General features: G+C 36.7%; 1 protein-coding gene across 7 annotated transcripts in view; it reads right to left on the reverse strand.

Annotated features, from left to right (window-relative positions):
• Positions 1-20,547, reverse strand: part of LOC131681539 (serine/threonine-protein phosphatase 6 regulatory ankyrin repeat subunit A) — a 243,902-nt gene that overhangs the window by 84,788 nt on the left and 138,567 nt on the right. For 6 of the 7 annotated variants that reach the window (XM_058962363.1, XM_058962366.1, XM_058962365.1 and 3 more), the window contains one exon: positions 15,745-15,837. In XM_058962363.1, coding sequence (XP_058818346.1) covers positions 15,745-15,837 — 93 coding nt within the window. Of the gene's footprint in view, positions 1-15,744; positions 15,838-16,107; positions 16,479-20,547 lie in introns of those variants that run through there. The other variant, XM_058962368.1, reaches the window with a different exon arrangement.

Genomic DNA, 20,547 nt, shown 5'->3' on the forward strand with positions numbered 1-20,547 from the left:
CCACCTGGTTGGTAATATTAAAACAGGGACAGTAGGAACATACCATGTTTAGTGCTTACACATTCTGAAAGGAAGTGGAAGTCGATGGTTTTGTGCCTTATGTCGACTCCGAAAGCTGCTGGTCAGATAACTTTTTCCACACTTTTTATTTCCGTCATTTGGCCGGCCAATCTCGTTTACGTTGGAGGAAATGCAACACCCTACCTTTTCCTGTTCCGCGTCCATGTTGTCTGAAGCTGTTGGAGTCCATGTATGTACATGCAGTGGACATGACTGTGGAATGGCCGTTCCGTACGAAGCATGGAATGTTATGGTAGGACTTTTCGTTGGAACAAAAACGCTGCTGTTTAAATGAGTGAGTTATTGGGGATCGGTAACAGTTTATTTGCGTTGAAGAAGGTATCGGAATGGCAGGAAATACCCCTACTTCCGCTTTTGGTTGCTCAGCGAAATATTAAATAACTGCTTTTAACTATGAATCTTGTGGTTTCAACATTGGAACTTTGGAACTTAAATGCGAATAGTCGAGTTGTGATTCACAGAGCACAATAAAACACAAAAAATTTCATGTGGTTAGACTAATTTAGTGACAGGACTAAGCTAGCGCCGGATTGACGCTAGCTCCTGCGTGATGTCCCACCAAAAAATGAATCCTGTCACTAAGTCAGTGTCTAATTCTGATGAGACAGCGCTAATTCCATAACTAATTGTGGCTTTAAACAATTTTATACTTAGTGGAAATATAGCTCCAATCTATAATTTTACAGGTATGTAGTCTTCGAGAAAATTTCACGGCTTTCCAAATTAAATCTATGTTGTAATTAGTTTGGTGAGGGTTAACCTCTTATGAAAAACCAATAATAACGAACAATTAATAAATTACGTAGCGAAGAAATTTCCTACAATTGATTCCATCTTTTCTTCACGTCACAAATTTCTTTATCTCCCTCTCCCCTCTGCTATTACGTCACGTATGAACATTTTGATTTTTTTCATTAAGAACATATTACGTTACGTTCTAGCTTACTCCCCCTACCCTATATGTCTCAATTGATCATAGCCACTCCTCCTAAAAGCGTTATATAGTTCATCCATTTAAATTTCCAACACAGCGTTGCCATTATTTATTTTGGGAAATCCGCAAATGTGATATCCCTGGCTGACATAAAAATCCGCTAAAATCCGCAAGCATTAAAAGCCCCATTTTTTCCACCATTAAGGGCTTTTCGAGCTTTTTTATAATGTATTATCATTACGCATAAATAACTTTTATTTTTAAATTTTCAAATGTTTGCCTGAAAACTCTTTCCACATGCGCCGTTGAATGGCCGTTGGGACAAAATCTACTTTCTCAGTGAACTAAAGGAGCTGCGGAAATTCGACCAGAGGCATATTTAGTTCTGCGCACTTTGTTCCAGAAATTTTCAAAAAGGAACATTTAAAAAAATCGTGAATTGGAAATATAAAAATTGAAAAATAAATGATCGAAAAATCACAATTAAAAACCTAATAAATTACAAAAATAAAAGAAAAACACAAAAATAAAAGCATCGAAAATTTAAAAAAAAAACATGAACTGGAAAAATGACGAAAAAACACAAAAATTTAGGGATGCGTCAATCAAATTCAAAGGGGCGAGCATAGCGTAGTTGATAAATCGTTTGCCTCGTTCGCAGCTCCCTTGGGTTCATTTATCAATCTCGCACATAGAGTAAGAGAGTTTTCTAAAGAGATTTTTCTATCATGAAAAAGGAGGCAAAAAACCCTAAGGCTGAAACGTCTATAATCGAAATAAAAAAAAATTACTCAGGAACTCACGAAATCAAAATACTTCAAAATTTCAAGTTTTATGATTTTAATTTTAGAAATTAAACACTTTAAAAATCCAAAAACAACTAAATTAAAAAACGTTATTTAAAATCAAAAAGAAAATCATTTCAAAATTCAAAAGTTTAAAATGTTTAAAGGTATGAAAAATTCAAAATTAAAAGATATAAAAATTTAAAAAAATATTAAAATCTGAGAATTCAAAAATTTTAAAATAAAAAATCGAAGATATAAAAGTCTAATAAACAATTAGGATATTAAAAATTTTTGTAGGTTTAATTGCAAATTTAAAAAAATTACAGGTCTGAACATTTAATTTGAAATCCGGTTTTTTTATTAGGAATTTAAATGCGTAAAAATTTAAAAATATCATTGCTAAAAAATTTGGAAATTCAAAAATAAATATATTTGAGAATACAAGAAGTTAACAATTAAAAGTTTGAACAGTTAAATTTTAAAATTTGAAGATTTGTTTATTTAAAATTTCATGATATAAAAATTATATCCGAATTTGAAAGTTAAAAAGTTTAAAAACGTACGGTTTAAAGGATTGAACATTCAAAACTTTTAAATTTAAAGATTTTAAAATTCAATTTCTTCTCAAAATTTTAAAATCGGAAATATAAAAATTTAAGAATCCAAGAATGTTGAAATTTAATCAATTAAAAATCAAAAAGAAAAATATTCATAAATTCAAAACAAAAAAAAATAATTATTCATAAATTTGATTTTAAAGCATTATACTTTAAAGTTGTAGACTTTGAAATCTCTAAAGTTTTAAAACTTTAGCGTTTTTAAATTTGAATGTTTAAAAATTTAAAATCATACTTAGCGAATAGTTGAAACAACGAGAAAAGCGGGATCGAAGAAACAATCTCAGTTTATAGTATTTTTTGTCGCACTTCAACACTTAATGTTTTTTTTTATTGAAATCTCTTATCAATGGTTGCTGAAACTCAGAAACAATTTCGCTGAAATTCAGCAACAAAAATTTTCTTTGCTGTTTCGAAATCAATTGTTTACTCGTTTCGGAAATTTCCTAGCTGAGTTAAGTGAGTAGGGGAACATAGGGGCTAGTCGTGCACCGAGCGCAGAATTCTTTTATTGGCTATGACGTGTTCTATTAGGTTCTAAAAAAAATTCAAAAATATTTTTATGCTCGGTAATTTTAAAAGTTTGGAATGAAAAATCCTTTTCTTATAGAAAATATTCCGTAACTAATAAATTTAAGTTAAATGATTTAATTTTTTATCAAACTTTATATGGACATATTTACTCGACTAATAATTACTTTCGAAGTACTTATATCACATCTTATTACTGATGAAATAGCGAAACGATTTTACATTAATCGGAACATTGGAATTATTGTTACTATAATTTGCACGACATTGAACGTAAGAATCAATGTTGGGGAGACCTGACCAAGATTTTATAGGGAGACTTAACCAAGTGGCAATAAGCTGAAGAAAGATACCAAATTCCTGATATTTACTATTCTGTGGTACCTACTGTTAATGTTAATCACGTCACACAAAAATCCCACCTAAAATATCATTCTATATCTTTTTGTATTGGTAATCAAAGTTAACAGTAATATGGATAATTTCGTAACGTGTGAACATTCAATGTAAGCAGTACAGATAATCCTTAAAAGGAAAGACATTTAAAAATCGAAATGTATGAAACGCAACCGTTTTATATTTTTTACTGCTACCTAAGGATCTGGACAATATGGAAAAAAAGGATTACAGTATGTATTATGTCTTCATTTTTTTGTCCTGATTTTTCAATATTTTTTTGGTCAAGTCTCCCCAGGCCCAGGAGGTCAAGTCTCCCAGCAGTTGACCAGAAAAAACGTTCACCGAAAATCTTTTGTAACTTTTGCAAAAATAATTTAAAAATTCTGCAAAAAAATCATGGGCACGCACAATACCTTTGTGCATCATATCTCAATGAGTTTTTTTAGAAAGTTATGCAGATTTAGCTGAAAACCTCGTCAAGTCTCCTCATGTTTCCCTATATGTGAAAGTCGGTTACATCCCTGTACGCCAATTATTGCATTATTTAATTTATTAAAATAATATAATGTACTTATTGTGATTAAACATGCAATTTAAAATTAAGGCCAACTATTTGATTCAATCATGAAAAATCCGCATATTCAGAAAATCCGCAGAAAAATCCGCCACTCTATTTCAAATTACTGAAAATCCGCAAGATTGCGGAAAATCTGCAACTATGGCAACGCTGTTCCAACAAATTTACTTAAAGAGTTGGTGTCTTTATCAAAGATGATGGAAATGATATTGCTTTCAACTTTGATGAAAATATAAACTTTGTAGTGGGGGTATCGCATAGCAAAAAAAAAGGAAATAAATTGAGAAATGCGTAAAGCAAGGATTTAATAATATTGGTAATATTTTTTGAAATTTGCGTGCAGCATTTGTAAAAATCTGTATAAAGAAAAACGTTAAAGTTTCTCTCAAAACAAGAGGTCTTGGCTCTTTTTTAGTTGTAGTATTTTAGTCAAAAATTTAGCACTAGGTCACATATGTTAAATAATTAAAAAATCTGTGCTAGTCTGTGCATGTTTTAACATTGAAAATCTGTGAAATATAGATTAATCTGTGCCGCTAGAATCCCTCCGTTAAGAAAAACTTCATAAGTGGAGATTTCAGAGGGATAGAATTGTTCTTACTTTTCAACGAGTTGATCATGTCATAAGTTCATAGCTATTGCTAATATTGCTCAAAACTACATTAGCAAGAAAAAGAGAAAGATGCGCTGTTCTCTTCCTCCGAACTGGGACTATACCAGTAACATCAGAGCAAATTAAGTAAACCCTGAATAATCAAGCGCGCTGTTCCGAGCCCCATTGCAAACTTTTCAAGGTTCCCCCCACACCCCATCAACACCATCAGCCCGTTTTCTTGACTGTGCACCCGTCACTATTTACCTGCAGACATTTCATTCAACTATGGCGTCGCTTCGCTATAAACTTTTCCCCCTTGGTAAACATTCCGCCACACCAGCCAAGGGCTCCGATGTACTGCACGCTATAACGACGGCGCGGTGGTGTCAAGAAAACAACGGTATTTCACACTTTTAATAAATGGAATGAATGAGGTCGATCTGCATAAATCAACTGGTTTTCCATTAGCGGAAAGTTCGGTATCCATTCGCAAATCATTATACACGTTCACCCTTACGAGCGAGACTTGTGTACCTTACAAAACATAAGTATTGGTTTTCCGATCGTGCCAATTTGATCAAACGACGGACAAATGGCTAGTGGTTACTATGAGAGTTGTTTCCTATTGGTATGTTTGTGACTCGCAGAGCAAGATCTGGACAAAGCGAATCGATTAAAGTATTGTTGTTCATCAGATCTTGCATGTTCAGGTCTCCCACACGGGAAAAAAAACTGTACTGTAAGTTACAAAAAAGGAACATGAGCAAAAATCGTGAGGCTTTTTTACCATTGAGTTTTCTAAACAAACTGATCTACGGAATAGAATAAAACCAAAAATTATCAAGGGTTTAGGGTTTCCACTAAACCGTTGTGAAACAAACTTTGGTTTTAAGATATGATGTCCAATTTAGCAATGTGTCAGACTACTATGATGCAGAAAGACTGAAAATCGTTCAAACTTCAACTACAGAATGGCATTCTCTTATTTTGTCTTTTGTGAAATTTTCTTGGAAATATCTCATTTCTGAACGACATTATGATCTATTATATTTACGTTTTAAAGCTTCATCATTACGACCAGGCATTGTAATTCTCTCCACTCACGCGAGAAGTGGCTTATCCGATGCCCAACTTTTCCGAGATAAGATGAGTCGCAAAATTCTCCGTCTTTACAAATAGCGTGAGAATAATTTTCCGGATAAAATTTATTTGATTTTTTCCTTCTCACCGGAGAAGGTGATAATATTTTTATTTCGTGAAAATAAACACTTAATTTCAAAGAAAAGCGACAAAGAAGTACAACAGACTTGTTTTTTCGTGTTTTGGAATAGCGATAGCAAGGCAGCGAGCGCAAAAAAGATACCGTGATAAACTCATTCACTCATTCTCCGGTGGTATTATTTATCCGGAAAAATAACACGTTGTATTTATCCGGAGAAGTTGTGTGAGTGCTAACAACTTTTCGTGTGAAAATGCGAGTTTTTTTGTCGCAGTAGTAAATTATCCGGACCCATTTACTCATATAAGCGATAAATGCAATGCCTGATAATGACACAAAATTGAAGTAACCTATGAATTCTTGAATTGGCTCGTAATTTCAACCAAAAGCTTTCAAATTCAAAATTAGTGCAATTTGATCATGTTAGAGAAGATTGAAGCAACTGATTCAAACAGAAAAATTGTCTAGGATTTTGTTTTATACTATTTCCTCTGATTCTTTTTGATAATAGTTGCCATCGATGTTAACAATTTTCACGCTTTTATACACACTCACTCACTATGCTATTATAAGCACTTTGACAATCTAAAATTCTTGAAAATTTTAAAGGTAAGGGCTCACATCAATGACGATACAAATTCGATACACTTACTTTTAAGGGGTTATATAAAAAGTTGTGGCGAAAAAGTGAGCTAAGTTCGTGATTTTTGAAAGTATTTTATGCAAATTTTATTTGAAAAAGCGAAAGACAGTTCGTTAGTAGTACTATGGAAGTTCGAAAAAAACAGATTGAATTAAAAAAAATATTCAAGGTTGGTGAAGTTATGGTCTATCCCACGAAACGTGTTTTTTGGCAGAGGTTTGCGGTGAACGCTCTCCAAGCCGAACCGCTCAACAGAAATAAAAAAAGTAAAAGGATTATTGAAGAAAAATGGATTGTGGTGTACTTGAACGGATCGGTTTCCCAATAAAAAAAATTTCCGATAAAAAACATGTTGACCAAAAAATTAAGTTTTTTGGTGTTTAAGATTTTATACAAACATTCAGCGAAGAATCGAAAATTATTGGATGAAAAAGGAAAAATTCAAGTACACGAGAATATTAATACAAACAATTCAAAAAAAATATGACGATCGGATGAATAGTTTTTGAGATATCACGTTCACCGCAACGGTACTTTTCAAAAAACACAGTTCCGAGATAATTGCGTTTGAAGTTTTGTGTTAACTTCATTCGTGGAAGAAGTTGCGCGCTGCGAACGGCTGTAGTTTGAAATCTGATGCTCCGAACTGGATAAAATTTCGCACAGATATTTTCAAATGTAGGGGAACATGGGGAGACTTGACCAGGTTTTCAGCTAAAACTGCATAAATCTATAAAAAAGCCTTCAATCCCCCAAAAATCATCCAGATATAATGCGCAAAGTTATTGCGCGTCTTCATGATTTTTTGCAGAATTTTTAATTTAATTTTTGAAAAGTTACAAAAGTTTTTCTGTGATCGTTTTTTCTGGTCAAGTCTCCCCATTGCGGGGAGACTTGACCAAGGCGTGGGGAGACTTGACCAAGAGAATTTTGAAAAATCATAACAAAAAATAATGACATAAAACATACTGTAATTATTTTTTCCCTATTGTCGAGATCCTTAGGTAGCAGTAAAAATATAAAAGAGTTGCATTTGATAGATTTTGATTTTTTTTTTAAATTCATTTCTTTTTAAGGATTAACTGTACTGCTTGCATGGGGAGTGGGCGTAGCGTATTGGTAAATCGATTGCCTTGTACGCAGCACACCTGGGTTCGAGTCCCGACCCCGCACATAGGGTTAGAAATTTTTCCTAAGAGATTTTTCTAACCCGAAGAGGCGAATGACCTTAAGGTTAAAACCTCTATAATTGAAATAAAAAAAAAATGTGCTGCTTGCATTGCATGTTCACACGTCACGAAATTAGTCCTACTATTGCTAACTTTGCTTACAAATTTTAAAATATAAAGACTTATGTTTGGGGTGGGATTTTTTTTATGGCGTGATTAACATTAACAGTAGGTACCAAAGCATAATAAATATTAGGAATTTTGTATCTTTCTTCAGCTGATAGCCACTTGGTCAAGTCTCCCCAACATTAGTTATTGCGTTCAATTTCATGCGAATTCTAGTAATAACTATTCCAATGTTCCAGTTTATGTAAAATCATTGCACTGCTTCACAAGGATTAAGATGGTATATTAGTCCTTTAATAGTAATTAGTAGTCGAGTAGATATGTCCATCCAAAGTTTGATAAAAAATTACATCATTTAATGCAAATTTATTAATCACGTAGTATTTTCTGCAAGGAAAGGATTTTTTACTCCAAACTTTCAAAATTACCTTAAGGGATCGAAACAAGTATAAAAATATTTTTGAAAAAAAATTAAGAATCGAATAGAAGACGCCATAGCCGAAAATAGAATTTTGCGCTTGGTCAAGTCTCCCCATGTTCCCCTATGTACTTCCGGAATATTCAAAAAAAAATTTCGGTTTTTTGAATTCCAACTTTGTATATAACCCCTTAAATGACAAAAAAGAATGAAAAGTCTGTATCCCCACCCCCTCCCCATGGACAAACGTGGACTAAGCTGCTGGTTCATTTGACGTTTTCGTTAGTCTTCAGTACGATTCACACGATACATCAGGCTTCCGTCACCGGTACGGAACGTGAAGATTAGTTCCATGCAATTAAATAGAAGCATTCACACATAACATCAACGGCACGGAACGTTTTGACGTACGGCACATGTGAACGGGTACAAAAGAAAACTATTAAACTTAGGGTAGGGTGGGGCAAATCCGACCGTTGGGTAAACCCGACCCCCCTCTGTTATCGCAATTCGGAAGCATTACGTGAACTAATATCAATGTTGTCGTGTAGTGCATCGAAAATAATCATATGACAGCAATTTATTAGTCTACATTGAGATGCTCAAAAGACAATAAATCGTCGCTGTTGTGCTATCTTATGACAAACGCCATTTTGGGGTAAACTGAGTTAGATATGCCACATTACTCGTCTAACGAATCTCTACAAGATGGCGTTTCCAGAATTTTAAAATTTTGCTTGGTTACTGAAATATAGCGAGAAAAGTGGTTAGAGATTGTGAGTTTTTTGCTTCAAATCATTATATCTTGGGATTGGCTCAAGTTATAATAAAGTTTTAGTTGCTTTTATATGTAAAAATGTCGTAGGAACACAATGGCATAATAATTTTCAAAAGAAAAATACATGTATTGGGAGAAAAACGCAGTTTTAGCTTTAAACTAGAAATATTGCCTATTTGGCAACACTGTAACCAAAAATAACTATTTTTTATTGATTCCCTGACTGATTTCCTTCAAAATGCATCTAACCGATTGTTTATAGACCAAATTAAACCAAAGATATGAATAAAAGTTCATAAGTGGTGATTTTTTTCTATGGAAAATTTTCCATGCACGATTATGACACGTCATACAAATTTTGTCATCAATACACACCTATGACACGTGTGAGTGCGACTTTTGTTTACATTTTTAGTGAAAACTCGCAACATAGTCAACCGATCTTCATAATATTTGAGAGATAATTACAGAATAGGTAGAAGCAACAATTGTCTTCTCTGAATTGTTTGTACCATTTATAAGTTTCATGATATTCAATCCCAAACTTTAAAAATCGTTTTTCTCGAAATGTGCAAAATGGCGCTTGTCATAAGATAGCACAACAGCGACGAAATGTGTTTTCACAACTTTTGATTTGATTTTTGTACATCATTGACTACCACGGTGTGTTTGGTAGAACATTTTTATTCGAAAAAAATCGGCATCGCTAAAACTTCAGCATGTGATAGAATGGGTCTTTCCCTTTCATTTGTAAGTAAAATTAAAATATTCTGTCGGGGGCTCCAGATTTTTTGTTTGAAAACTTAGGTTTTTCAATGAAACTGCTTCGCATTTTTGCCCTTAGGTAGTACTTTAGACATTCAAATATTACCAAAAGTGAGAATCTGATGGAAAATTTCATTGTGTACAACTGTGTTGAAAACTACATCGCGATCTAAAATCGCCAGAGAAAACTATTAAATTTTTATCAAAGTTTCTAGATTCGCGCGGGGCCTATTGGTTAAGAAGTTTTATTGCAAAAACAATTTTATTTGTAAAAAATGGATTGCTACATTTTAACAGTGTGCTCAGAAGAACCTGAATGCTAGCAAAGTCCCACCTTTAAGTGGAAAAAACATAATTCCAGATTCCACGGTTTTATGTGCACCAATTATATTTTAGGCGCAAGGAGATATAGAGAAGAGTAGATAAAATTTGAACGAAATTTAGACTCTTTTGAAAGATGCTGGGTAATGCAGCAAAATGAAACAGTTTTTTTTTCTGTCACAGATTTATCTGTTTCTTCTTTTTTATTTCTTTACTCATTCTGGAGCTTGATGTAATCTTGAATCAACCTTTTTGCTCGTTAGCATCTTGTGGGATATATTTGGCCTAAACTTTAACTTTATATTTGATCAACCTCGATTAGATATTCAGTCATTTGATTAGATTTCGATTGAGAATCTTGATTGACAGTTTCATGAAGGATAGAAAAATAATTCGATGAGATATATGTTCAAGTTTGTTAACTTTTGGGAACGCTGTACATTGAACGGAAATCGCAATAGTAAATGAGAAATAAAGGTTTTGTCTATTGTACGAAGATAGCGATCTCAATATAAGAGTAGATATAGAAAGTATCACCTTTACCCAAAAGACGTGTTGCAGTTAATGTCTCCAGATTCTGAACTGAACTGGCAACTCTGTCTTCTTGATATATTGTCATTGCTCTTATCCCATATTATGAGGGAAATCTTCAATAAACAGACGTATTACTTTGACAATTTACTGAATGCATGGTTCAGCCTAATATTTTCTTGTTCGTTTTCTGTTGTGCTCCATGTTCAACGAGTAGCGACTCCGAAATTTCTTCTTAAATGAAATTATGAAACTTGGTTTTTTTATGATTATGTGAAGTGTGTTCGATTTGGAAATAAAATTTGAGGACAAGCAATAATCTACATCTATACATTCTGATGAAATGAATCTACCCCAAAAGGTAACAAACATAGATCCAAAACTCGAAGAGCTTTTTTCTCTTTCAATCATTTTTCATTTAATGTTGATAAAGAAAAACAATATTCTCAACCCAAAGTTGCAATAGAATCCGTCGTTTATTCCAATGACTCGAACTGTCTCCGATCAACATGGGGAACGTGCCATTTGAGCCAGACGCTACTAAGCCAATTGTATTTTACCAAGCAGGATAGGATCAGGAAGAAGGGTTATGCTAGTTTACATTAGCTAGCCTAGAGTGAGAAAAAAATGAAAAAGGCATGATAAAATCCGTTACTACATTAATCAAGATCTTGAAAAAGTGTAAGATTATCGCATAAATTTGACCAACACCTTTCCACACCTCCTTGTTCATAAAGTGTCATTTTCGCCCAAGATCCGGAGGAATCTGAAAATATATTTTTTCTGCTGAGAATGGGACTTTTTATACATTTAAATTTATCTGAATTTACTGTTCATTTAAACCCAACATCCTTGTTATTCGACTTCTTAATCCATATGCCCCGCGCGCACCTAAAAACTGATTAAATTTGAATAACTTTCTCGGGTGATTTTACATCGATTTATAGCATTGTACGAAGTTGTAGACAATGAGATTGTTCATTAGACTCTCACTTTTAGTATTTTTTGAATGTCTATAGTACCAATTAGTAGCAAAATACGAATTAATTTCATTAAAAACTTATGTTTTCAATCAAAAAACTTTAAAATAAAAAGTTGTTCTAGACCCCCCGACAGAATATTTTAATTTTACTTTCAAATGAAAGGGAAAAGTTCATTCTTTCATATCTGCCCTTGTATGCAAAAGTGACGTAAGCGCCACTTTGGTCAAATCTCATTTTTTCATATTTCTGAATTCTCCACAAAAATCCACGTCTTTCAGTGTAATTGTCTTTAAAAAATTATGCAAAATGGCCTTTTAAAACGAGAAAAACAAAGTGACGTAGACGCCATTTTTTTACCAAAGTGACGTACCGGTGCAATATAGTATTGAAGGTATATTTTACAAGGCAAAACAATTTATTCTTAAGATGTTGTATCATAAGTAATGTTGGGAGCTAGATAAGCACCATTTTGTGATGTAACTGGCTAGGGTGGTGTTATATTTATGCTAGGGTGGTATTCAAATTAGTTCTTTTAGCACGATAAAATTTGTTTAACTATTTATATTTTATAAAGAAGTCTCCTGCAAGTTCGAATGCTTCTTTAAAGCAGCAAGCTTAGTCTTTTTCAACATGTTTTTTTCATACCACAATAATGTACGAATGTATCTTGGTGAAAACTTTTTTTCAAAACCTTGACCGGTGATGTTCTATATTTCATCATTGTAGTGCGCAATTGGTACCCAACCAATTAATTTCAAAACCACTTCCAACCAAAACACCTGCAAATGAAATGGATTTTATTCAAGTCTCATAAACCGTGAGTTGAACTGTTCACATATCCGGCTTCAAATTTATACGAAAATTTCATGCGGTCAGTCCGAGGCAATGTTAAGCCAGTTTCATTAATTTTTCAAAGTATAGCATGAAAACTGGTATTAATATAACAGGAACATTAATAAATTGTATATTTAAAGGCTCTAAACTAATTTTGAAACCATCTGAGAGACTTTGTGGATTCAAAATGAGTAACCCATACCTGTGAAACGTTTGTACCTGAATACACCTGTTATTCGACACGCTTGATCCACTAAAAATGCAATCAACTCCAGAATAACCGTGTACTTCAAATGTGCTTGAATAGTTTATAGACAACCTATATGATGTATTTTGATTTGCCGTAACAGTAACAGGAATATTCTCTAAAAAATTACCAAAGAAGCGGGAAACCGGAATTACCGGGATCAGTCGTTAAGTGAAACACTGTATAAAATGTCTTCAAATATGATTGTATTTTTCACAGATCACATAATTTGATGTGCCGCATGACATAATTACTAGAATTGTTTGGTCCGAACTTCCATATTCCAGAATTAATAATAAAGTGTCCCTATTTGGCATTGAATTTGCATTGTTCATAAATTATAGAGCTGATATTATTTGATATGTCGCATGACAGAAATGTTTAACAAAAACGTTTCATCCCGGATGACTTTACATGTGATAGCATTGTTCGTAGAAAACCGAACTGGTGCACCTTGATGTGCCTCGTGACAGGAATATTCACTTAAAAATGTGTCCGTTGAAAAGAAATCCGGAATCAACGAATGTGTTGTAAAGTTTCTCCGTGTTTCCAGATGACTTTACATGCCTGCACATCATCGTTAATGTGCCGCATGGCAGGTATCTTCAAGTATAAATGTTTCACAAACATGGGTAGCGCATTCCGTATTCACTAGGACTTCCCGCCCAGAACTGCTTCCAAGAGGACTACATGATACCAAAATGAAGTTATAGTGTTCAAATGTAGGATAAAATATACAATACATTTTATAATAATGCCTGACTTGCAGCTAAACTTTGGAAAATGGATGAAAATGTACTGAATGGCCCTCGGACATAACCCACGGAACATCCGTATAGATCCAAAACCGACCATCTGACCAGACCACCACATATAGCCTCGGAAATTTGAAGGAAGTAATAATCATTTGCAGATAATTCAGTTGAAACGGTTGATAATATACGACACGTTTTACCCGGTACTTTTGGTTTGTATACGTACGTCAGAATTTCATAAAAACAGTGAAATGAAATCGCTATTTTTTGCAAAAGTGACGTTAGCTAAAATTAACAAGGTTTTTGCCAAAAATTGAAAATTTAAGCAATTGGCTATTATCTACGATTGATTGTACACATTTTGTACAGAACAGATAGTTGAAACATTATTTGTGCTTTTGAAAACATCACGAAACACAAAAATTGGTTTCCTGAAAAATATTCCTATTGGCGCTAACGTCAGAATTGCATAAAAGGGCAGATATCCCGAAGTTTTACAGATGCCGATTTTTTTTTTAATAAAGTTGTTCGACAAAAACACCGTGCTACAGGATATTTCTGATTGTTAAAGTGATTGCATAAAAAATGTAAATGGATTTAGATTCTTTGATTAAAGTCCTACAAAGAGCACAGATGAATTTAGTCCAACTTTTATAATATTTTTTTTAATTGAGGTGGGGCAAATCCGACCTCTGTATAGTGGGGTAAATCCAACCGCTTTTTTCCTAAGAAAATATTTGTTTATCAAATTGAAATATATTTTTATTGTTATTATTTATTACTTTTTTGCACTATGGTTCATAATTACAAACGAAAGACACAAAAACCTGATGAATATAGTATTCGTCGAGCAATTGCTCCGATGCAACTGGGAATATTACTACATGCTACTGCTCGTGAGCTTGACATTCCAAGTTTAACATTGAATTCCATTTTCTTCATGTTACAATTCAATAACATAACATTTATTGATTTATCATTGAAAAATTATAAAATTTGGGTAATATCTGTACTAAATCAACCAAAAACATAGGCGGTTGGGTTTACCCTACCATTTTTGAAAGCAGCAAAAAAAATTTCCAAGATGCGAATTAAAAGCTATATATTGAAAGTTGCCCAGAAGCCTAACCTTTAATTTGGTATATAAAACGACTTGATCCTATGTAAAATGACCATATTACAGCCAAAACCATTTACTAGGTCGAATTTGCCCCCACCTTACCCTATCCTGACGGCATGGTGACGTTCCGTTGACGTTGACGGAAGCTAATGTATCGCCTGAATCGTCCTTTAATGAATATTGAAAATGAATCCTGCTGAATATGATCAATTTTCTTTCAATGAATTTGAATATTTTTAACTCTGACTAGGGTGTCCCAAAATGACATCATGTTAAAAAAGTCATCGAGCTCACTTCTTAAACGTAAGGTTAGGGTTTTAGTACCACTTTCTTCTTCGGATTGAATTTACTAAAACGGTACTGGCGCCGAAATTTGTTCATTTTTTTTAAATGGTCTAATTTTGGGTAACATTTTAAATTCATGGCTGTTGAAGTGCTCCTGAAGAGTTTTAGATTTTTTCGGCATTTTTTTATTTTTCTGGAGATCAAAACGGAGAAGTTTAGCGAGTTAGTTTGTACAATTTTTGGATTATAATAGCAGAAGAGCAGTTTTTGGTGTTTTTTATTGGTTTTTCTTCAACTGAGTATCTACAAAATTTTAAAAGTATAGGAAACACTTCAGATAGTTGAGCCGAATATAGAAGCGAAATTTTGCTGAAGAAAGTGTATAGCTACGGCTAATGAGGAATGAGTTTTTTTAGACTGTTGCTATAACACTTTTGACATTTTTAGCTATTCATATAAAAACGTATAATTATTCTAACTACTATTTGTGAGAAAAAATTATCCGAACCAAGATTTATAACTATTTTTAAATATTGTTGTTTATAAACAACATGAACACAAAAAGGGCGCAATCTATCAGGGTGTCATTGAACCGTTGTAAAAGCATAAAATATCGTGAGAATATAGTGTATCGGTTTGCGGCTTAGATACATACATTTGAAACGCGACAGGGAATGACGAGCACAGTTGCAAAGCACTATGGTTAGTATCACTCACACTATTTCATCACACATTGTTGATATTATCATAAACACCTTTGTACGATGAGAAAAAGGTAAATGGTTCAGATTTACTGAAAATAGAGGTATTATACACTTCACATTTATTCTTAATATCCATAAATATATGCAACTTGTTTTATGATTCCTGGACGATATTTGCAACTCATGGTAACGATAATTGTGATAGTTACGTAATGCCATTCGCTGGGTTGTACATCCCTCGGCATTTTCGAATTTTCTCCATTCGAATGGACCACGTTTGAACAATAAAACCAGAAATTAAAAAAAAAAATCCTTCGTACTCACCTTCAGTTGATCCGCCGTTTGTGATGAAAGTAGCTCCCTGCACATAGACTGGTTACCAGCCTCAACAGCGAGCAGTAGTGGTATTTTTCCTTTCTGTAAAAAATTATCCCTTACAATAGTTGTCCATGAGGCTATCTGTTTTTTCTGTTTTTTTCTTCTATTCAAAGCAACAAAATTGGTAGCGAGCTTGTGAACATCGGACCGATTAGTGTTTGGGGTAGCCACGGTTCCTCCCCGCCGTGTCGGAACCGGACTCTTCCGGGCAACAATGGAATTACGTTTGCTAGCACTGATCCCGCCTTCCGGTGTTAGGGAACTGTTCTTCCGAGACGAGGACGACTTCTGCAAACCGGAAACATTTACCTCTGAGATTTGCATCGCTAAAACCGATGCATGCATGTCCATTCCTGACACCTTTGAACTGGCATCGGAGAAGGACCCACTGGGGGATTCGGCGGACCCTGCCGCAGCGGCCGCAATTGCTGCCGCCTTTGCCGGATTAAACTTCGCGTACTTCGATTGTACATTCTGAAAACGCTTTGAGGGATTAGACATGGTCCTTCCGTGCCAACTGTCATGTTGAAACTACTGATGCGCGCAATATTGCTTCGGTTTATTTTAGCGAAAACAAAACGGCTGCGATGGTATTTATGTGCACAATGATAGCGACTTGCGATCGGATCAATGTCGGGCAACGAGGAGGCCCGGAGGTGCACAATAATAACGTGCAGAATGAGCTGAATTCCGACTACATTGGACTGCTAGCAAAACAAACACAATTTTTAGCCTTTTCCCAGCAACACCACTACCACCAAGCTAGGCATCAAAAATCGCACCGAGGCAAAGTCATGAACCGCGTTGAAAGGTATCACGTTTATTTTTTTTTCTAACACACCAACAACGAAAAAAAGCCTCAAATTCCGAAAAACGGATATCCATATCATCATTTCGGTTCGACCTGGAATCCAGAACCGAGCGAAAAATTCGTTCGTGGAATCGGTCTGGACGGCGGACGCGAGTGAACTGAATGAAGATTGCCATCCGAACGTTGCAATAAAACAGCAAACGTTACGGCGGTGCTGCATAAAATCAACCACCTGCCACAGCTTCGTGCCCCCGTATCTGAGGACAGGGTATACAAAGTTGACGGGGTACCTAGTTTTGATGCGTCCAACAAACTGAACAACTCCGATAAACAGCTCGCGGAAACGGATGTGCGAGTTTTGTAGGTTGAAGAATCTGTAATTACTCTATGAATTTTCATGCCTCTGAATACTACTTTGGTGGAGGGTTGAGCTTGGAAGACTGGAAAGCGATACGAGAATGGAGTGAAACTGGCACACAGTGGCACTACTCCAAAGGAATGTGTAACAAATAAAATTTTGTTGAGATGGGTAAAAACCGGTTTTAATTGTTGTTGGGTCGCTTGATGCATTTTTAATAAGAGTTTTGAAAACGATCCAGAACTGCATAGAAATTATTAGTTTGGCAGAATTATGTAGCATAAACGAACCCTAATGTTGGGTGATTAGAGAACAATCTAGTTATGTAAGGTATGCAAACTAGGCTCGTTGGAACTATCCAAGTCAGTTTTGGATATCACACACATTTGGACCAACAAGTTTTCACGGCGCCACTCGCCGGCTTGGCCAAACTGGTGTCGAAGAGGGTCAATTAAGGTTGTCTGACGTATTCTTGATGGTCACATCATTAGCGTTTCTGCATTAGAATCGGCAGACAGCCTTAGTTGATTATAGGATTAGGGAATATGTATAAAGAGATTTATAATGCCTTCTTCGCTTCAGATAGTCGATATTCGAGCCAGAACTCCTTGAGTTTCTCATATACGAGTTCCGACGGAAATTGAGGATTCGATGAAAGAGATCTCTTCTATGAGACGGTCGACCAAAATGCTAAAGGAGATGATCAGCGGTAAGCGAGATTTACAAGAAGGAATGAGACACTTACTACCATTGAAATGAAATCTGTAAGTAGCACTAACACACATCTAATTTCAGAAACTGTACGAGATGGCGCTGGGCCTGTGGCCTTCGACTGGCATGGTCCATTCTCATTGGTTCAGAAGTCTTATTGGCTGGTTGTTAGATGTATGCTTCTACTTGCAAGTTTATAGATCAATTCGCTTCCTGCTAGTTATCGACTCGTTTTACCTTGGGTGTGAGGCGTAATGTAGCTCCGGTTCAGTGGTGCCCCAGCGACTTGCTGTTAGCTATTCGCTACTCGGTCTAACCCCGGCTGTGAATCTAGCCTATCCACGGGCTACCCGGTAGGATGCCGGGGTCTGTCCGTCGATTCCGGTGAAGCCTGACGTCCGGTTCACTGCCGCCCCGACGACCCGAATCCGGTGCTACGTCACGTACTACAAAATTGGTACCCGGCGGTGGGCTTAGTCCACACCGACGGAGAGTTTCCGGCGGCGGAATTTCTCTTGAATTCCGTTTTGTGGTTTCACGGCGGCTTTCTAGCCAATGGCTCTACTTTGTTGATCCCTTCGCCACTTCCTCTGCAGCTCGTAGAGTATACTCGTAACCGCTCTGTTGATAGTGTCCCAGATATACTCGTCGTGGCACATCTCTTCAATTATATTGTCCACTGTTACACCAGGCATACCCCAAAAACCCTAAAAAATGTGTCAAATGGAAGTTCACCTCTCCATGCTTCCTATGCACCCAAGTCGACACATGTGGAATGAGCCGGTTGGTCCACCTTCCTTTCTCCACGTTGTCTCACTCCTGCTACCACTTAACCAGTCTCCTTGCAGTATCGATTTTCTCTTCGCTTCTGTTTAGATGCCGTCTCAGCACTCTCGAGCACTGTCCGATGCTCCTTTGAGGAATTAGAACTGCATCTTGGACAGTCTGCGTTCAGCTTTCGTGAATCTCGTCAACCTGTTAAGGATGATTCTTTCCAGTAGTTTTTCGAGTGTATCTAGCAGACATATTGGGCTATACGAGGCCGGATTGGTCGGTGGCTTCCCTGGCTTTGGCAGCAACACCAGCTTCTGAACCTTCCACATTTCGGGGAAGTATCCTTCATTTAGACACTTCTGCAGCATCGTCTTGAACATGTCCGGATATGCCAGGAACGCAGCTTTCAGCACCACGTTTTTTAATTTCATCCGGACCGGGGGCTTACTTTGATTACAGGCGTTTCGACGCATCTGCGATCTTATCGTTAGTCACTTGCCGATCACCGTACGGCGACGAAGAAGCATCAAACACGGACTTCTTCGTCGCCGTACGGTGTCGGTGGCTAGACAGTTGGATCTTGCTTCGGGAAAAGACCCTCGACAATTATTTTCAGCTTACCGGACACATTTCGGCTGGCGTTGTCGAGCCTTTCATTTCCGCCATCACGACTGGGTACGCATCGCCCCGATTGGATGGATCGCAGCAATCGTCGACTGCAGACGCAAGTCATTGTAGATCGTGGCGAGGTCCGATATGGCAATGGATATGCTCAATTCTGCAACTCCATCTACGATTTGTGTAGGTGTTCGTGCTATGCCACGACTCGGTACGCATCGCCCCAGGGTTGGCTTCTACTTCCATGTGGCAGTCTGACTTTCTAAGTCTGGTCTCCCGCCCTAGCTTCCCGAAACGCTGCCTTGCGCTCTACTCTATCTGGCTCCGATATTGCTCTCTGAGCCCGCCTTCTGACTCTGAGATAAGCAGCGCGTAGCGTACTAAGCCTCTAGTTCCACCAGTAAGCAGGTCGCCGTCTATTGCGTGGTTCCAGTTTTCGCTGCATTGTGGCGTCATAAGCCGCCACAATCCTTCTTGTTAGGTCAGCCGAGGTCAACGAAGAGGTCTTTGTTGAAGGCTTTCGTCTTCCACTTTCGCTCGCCGGTCATCCATCTCCGTACTCCAGCAGGAGTCTGTGGCCCAATACGGTAGCGAATCGCCTGGTGGTTGCTATGCGTAAACGTTCCACATACTCATCAAACCATGTTGGCCGTCAATGAAGAATGTGACGTCGATGATAGACTCTCTCCGAATTGTGCTAATGGAGGCTCATAGCACAATCGTACGTCTACCTTCGCTAGAGCTTCCTGCAGGATAAACCCTCTCGTGTTGGTTACTCTACTGCACCTTGGAGGAGCGTAACAGATACACACGAAGACGCCTTTGATTTTAGAGATCACGAAGACCTCGTATGAGCGTTCTACCACTTCTTAATGGGGAATCTGCACCATGACTTGTATCACAACCGTTGCCGATCTATCCGCCACCCAGTCACCGTTATCAGGAGGGACTTGGTACAGCTCTGCAATCAAAGCGACATTATACATTGTTTCTGTCGTAGACTGCCACAACAGTGTCTGTACGTCACAGTGATCCAGATTTTTCTGGGTTATCTCCATTACCGTCGTTCTGCAGTGGCCTTCTTGTAGAAGGAACATTTAAAGCGCTTCTGATTGCCGTTTCCGTCCGCTGGGATGTAAAGCAAGCATTTCGGCCTCTGCTTGCAATCTCTCGCAAGATAGCCTGTCTCCCCGCATTACCAGTACAATCCGGATCTATCCGGGCCTTTACAAGCCCCTACTGAATGTCCAAAGCCCAAACACTTGAAACATTTCTCGGCTTGTTTATTCACTCGTGGGGCGACTCTCAATGGGAATCTCGACTATTTAACTGTAACTTTGCCTACTTCCAGTGCCATATCGGCAGCTTTTACCGGTAAATCATTGCTGTCTGAGTTCCTCCATATCTTCTCTTAAGCCGAATCGTCATGTGCACTTCGCCGAGATTACACTGCTGCTTCAGTGCTCCTCTCAGCTTG

Source organism: Topomyia yanbarensis, chromosome 2 (genome assembly GCF_030247195.1).
Source record: "Topomyia yanbarensis strain Yona2022 chromosome 2, ASM3024719v1, whole genome shotgun sequence".
NCBI classification, from domain to species: Eukaryota; Metazoa; Arthropoda; class Insecta; order Diptera; family Culicidae; genus Topomyia; species Topomyia yanbarensis.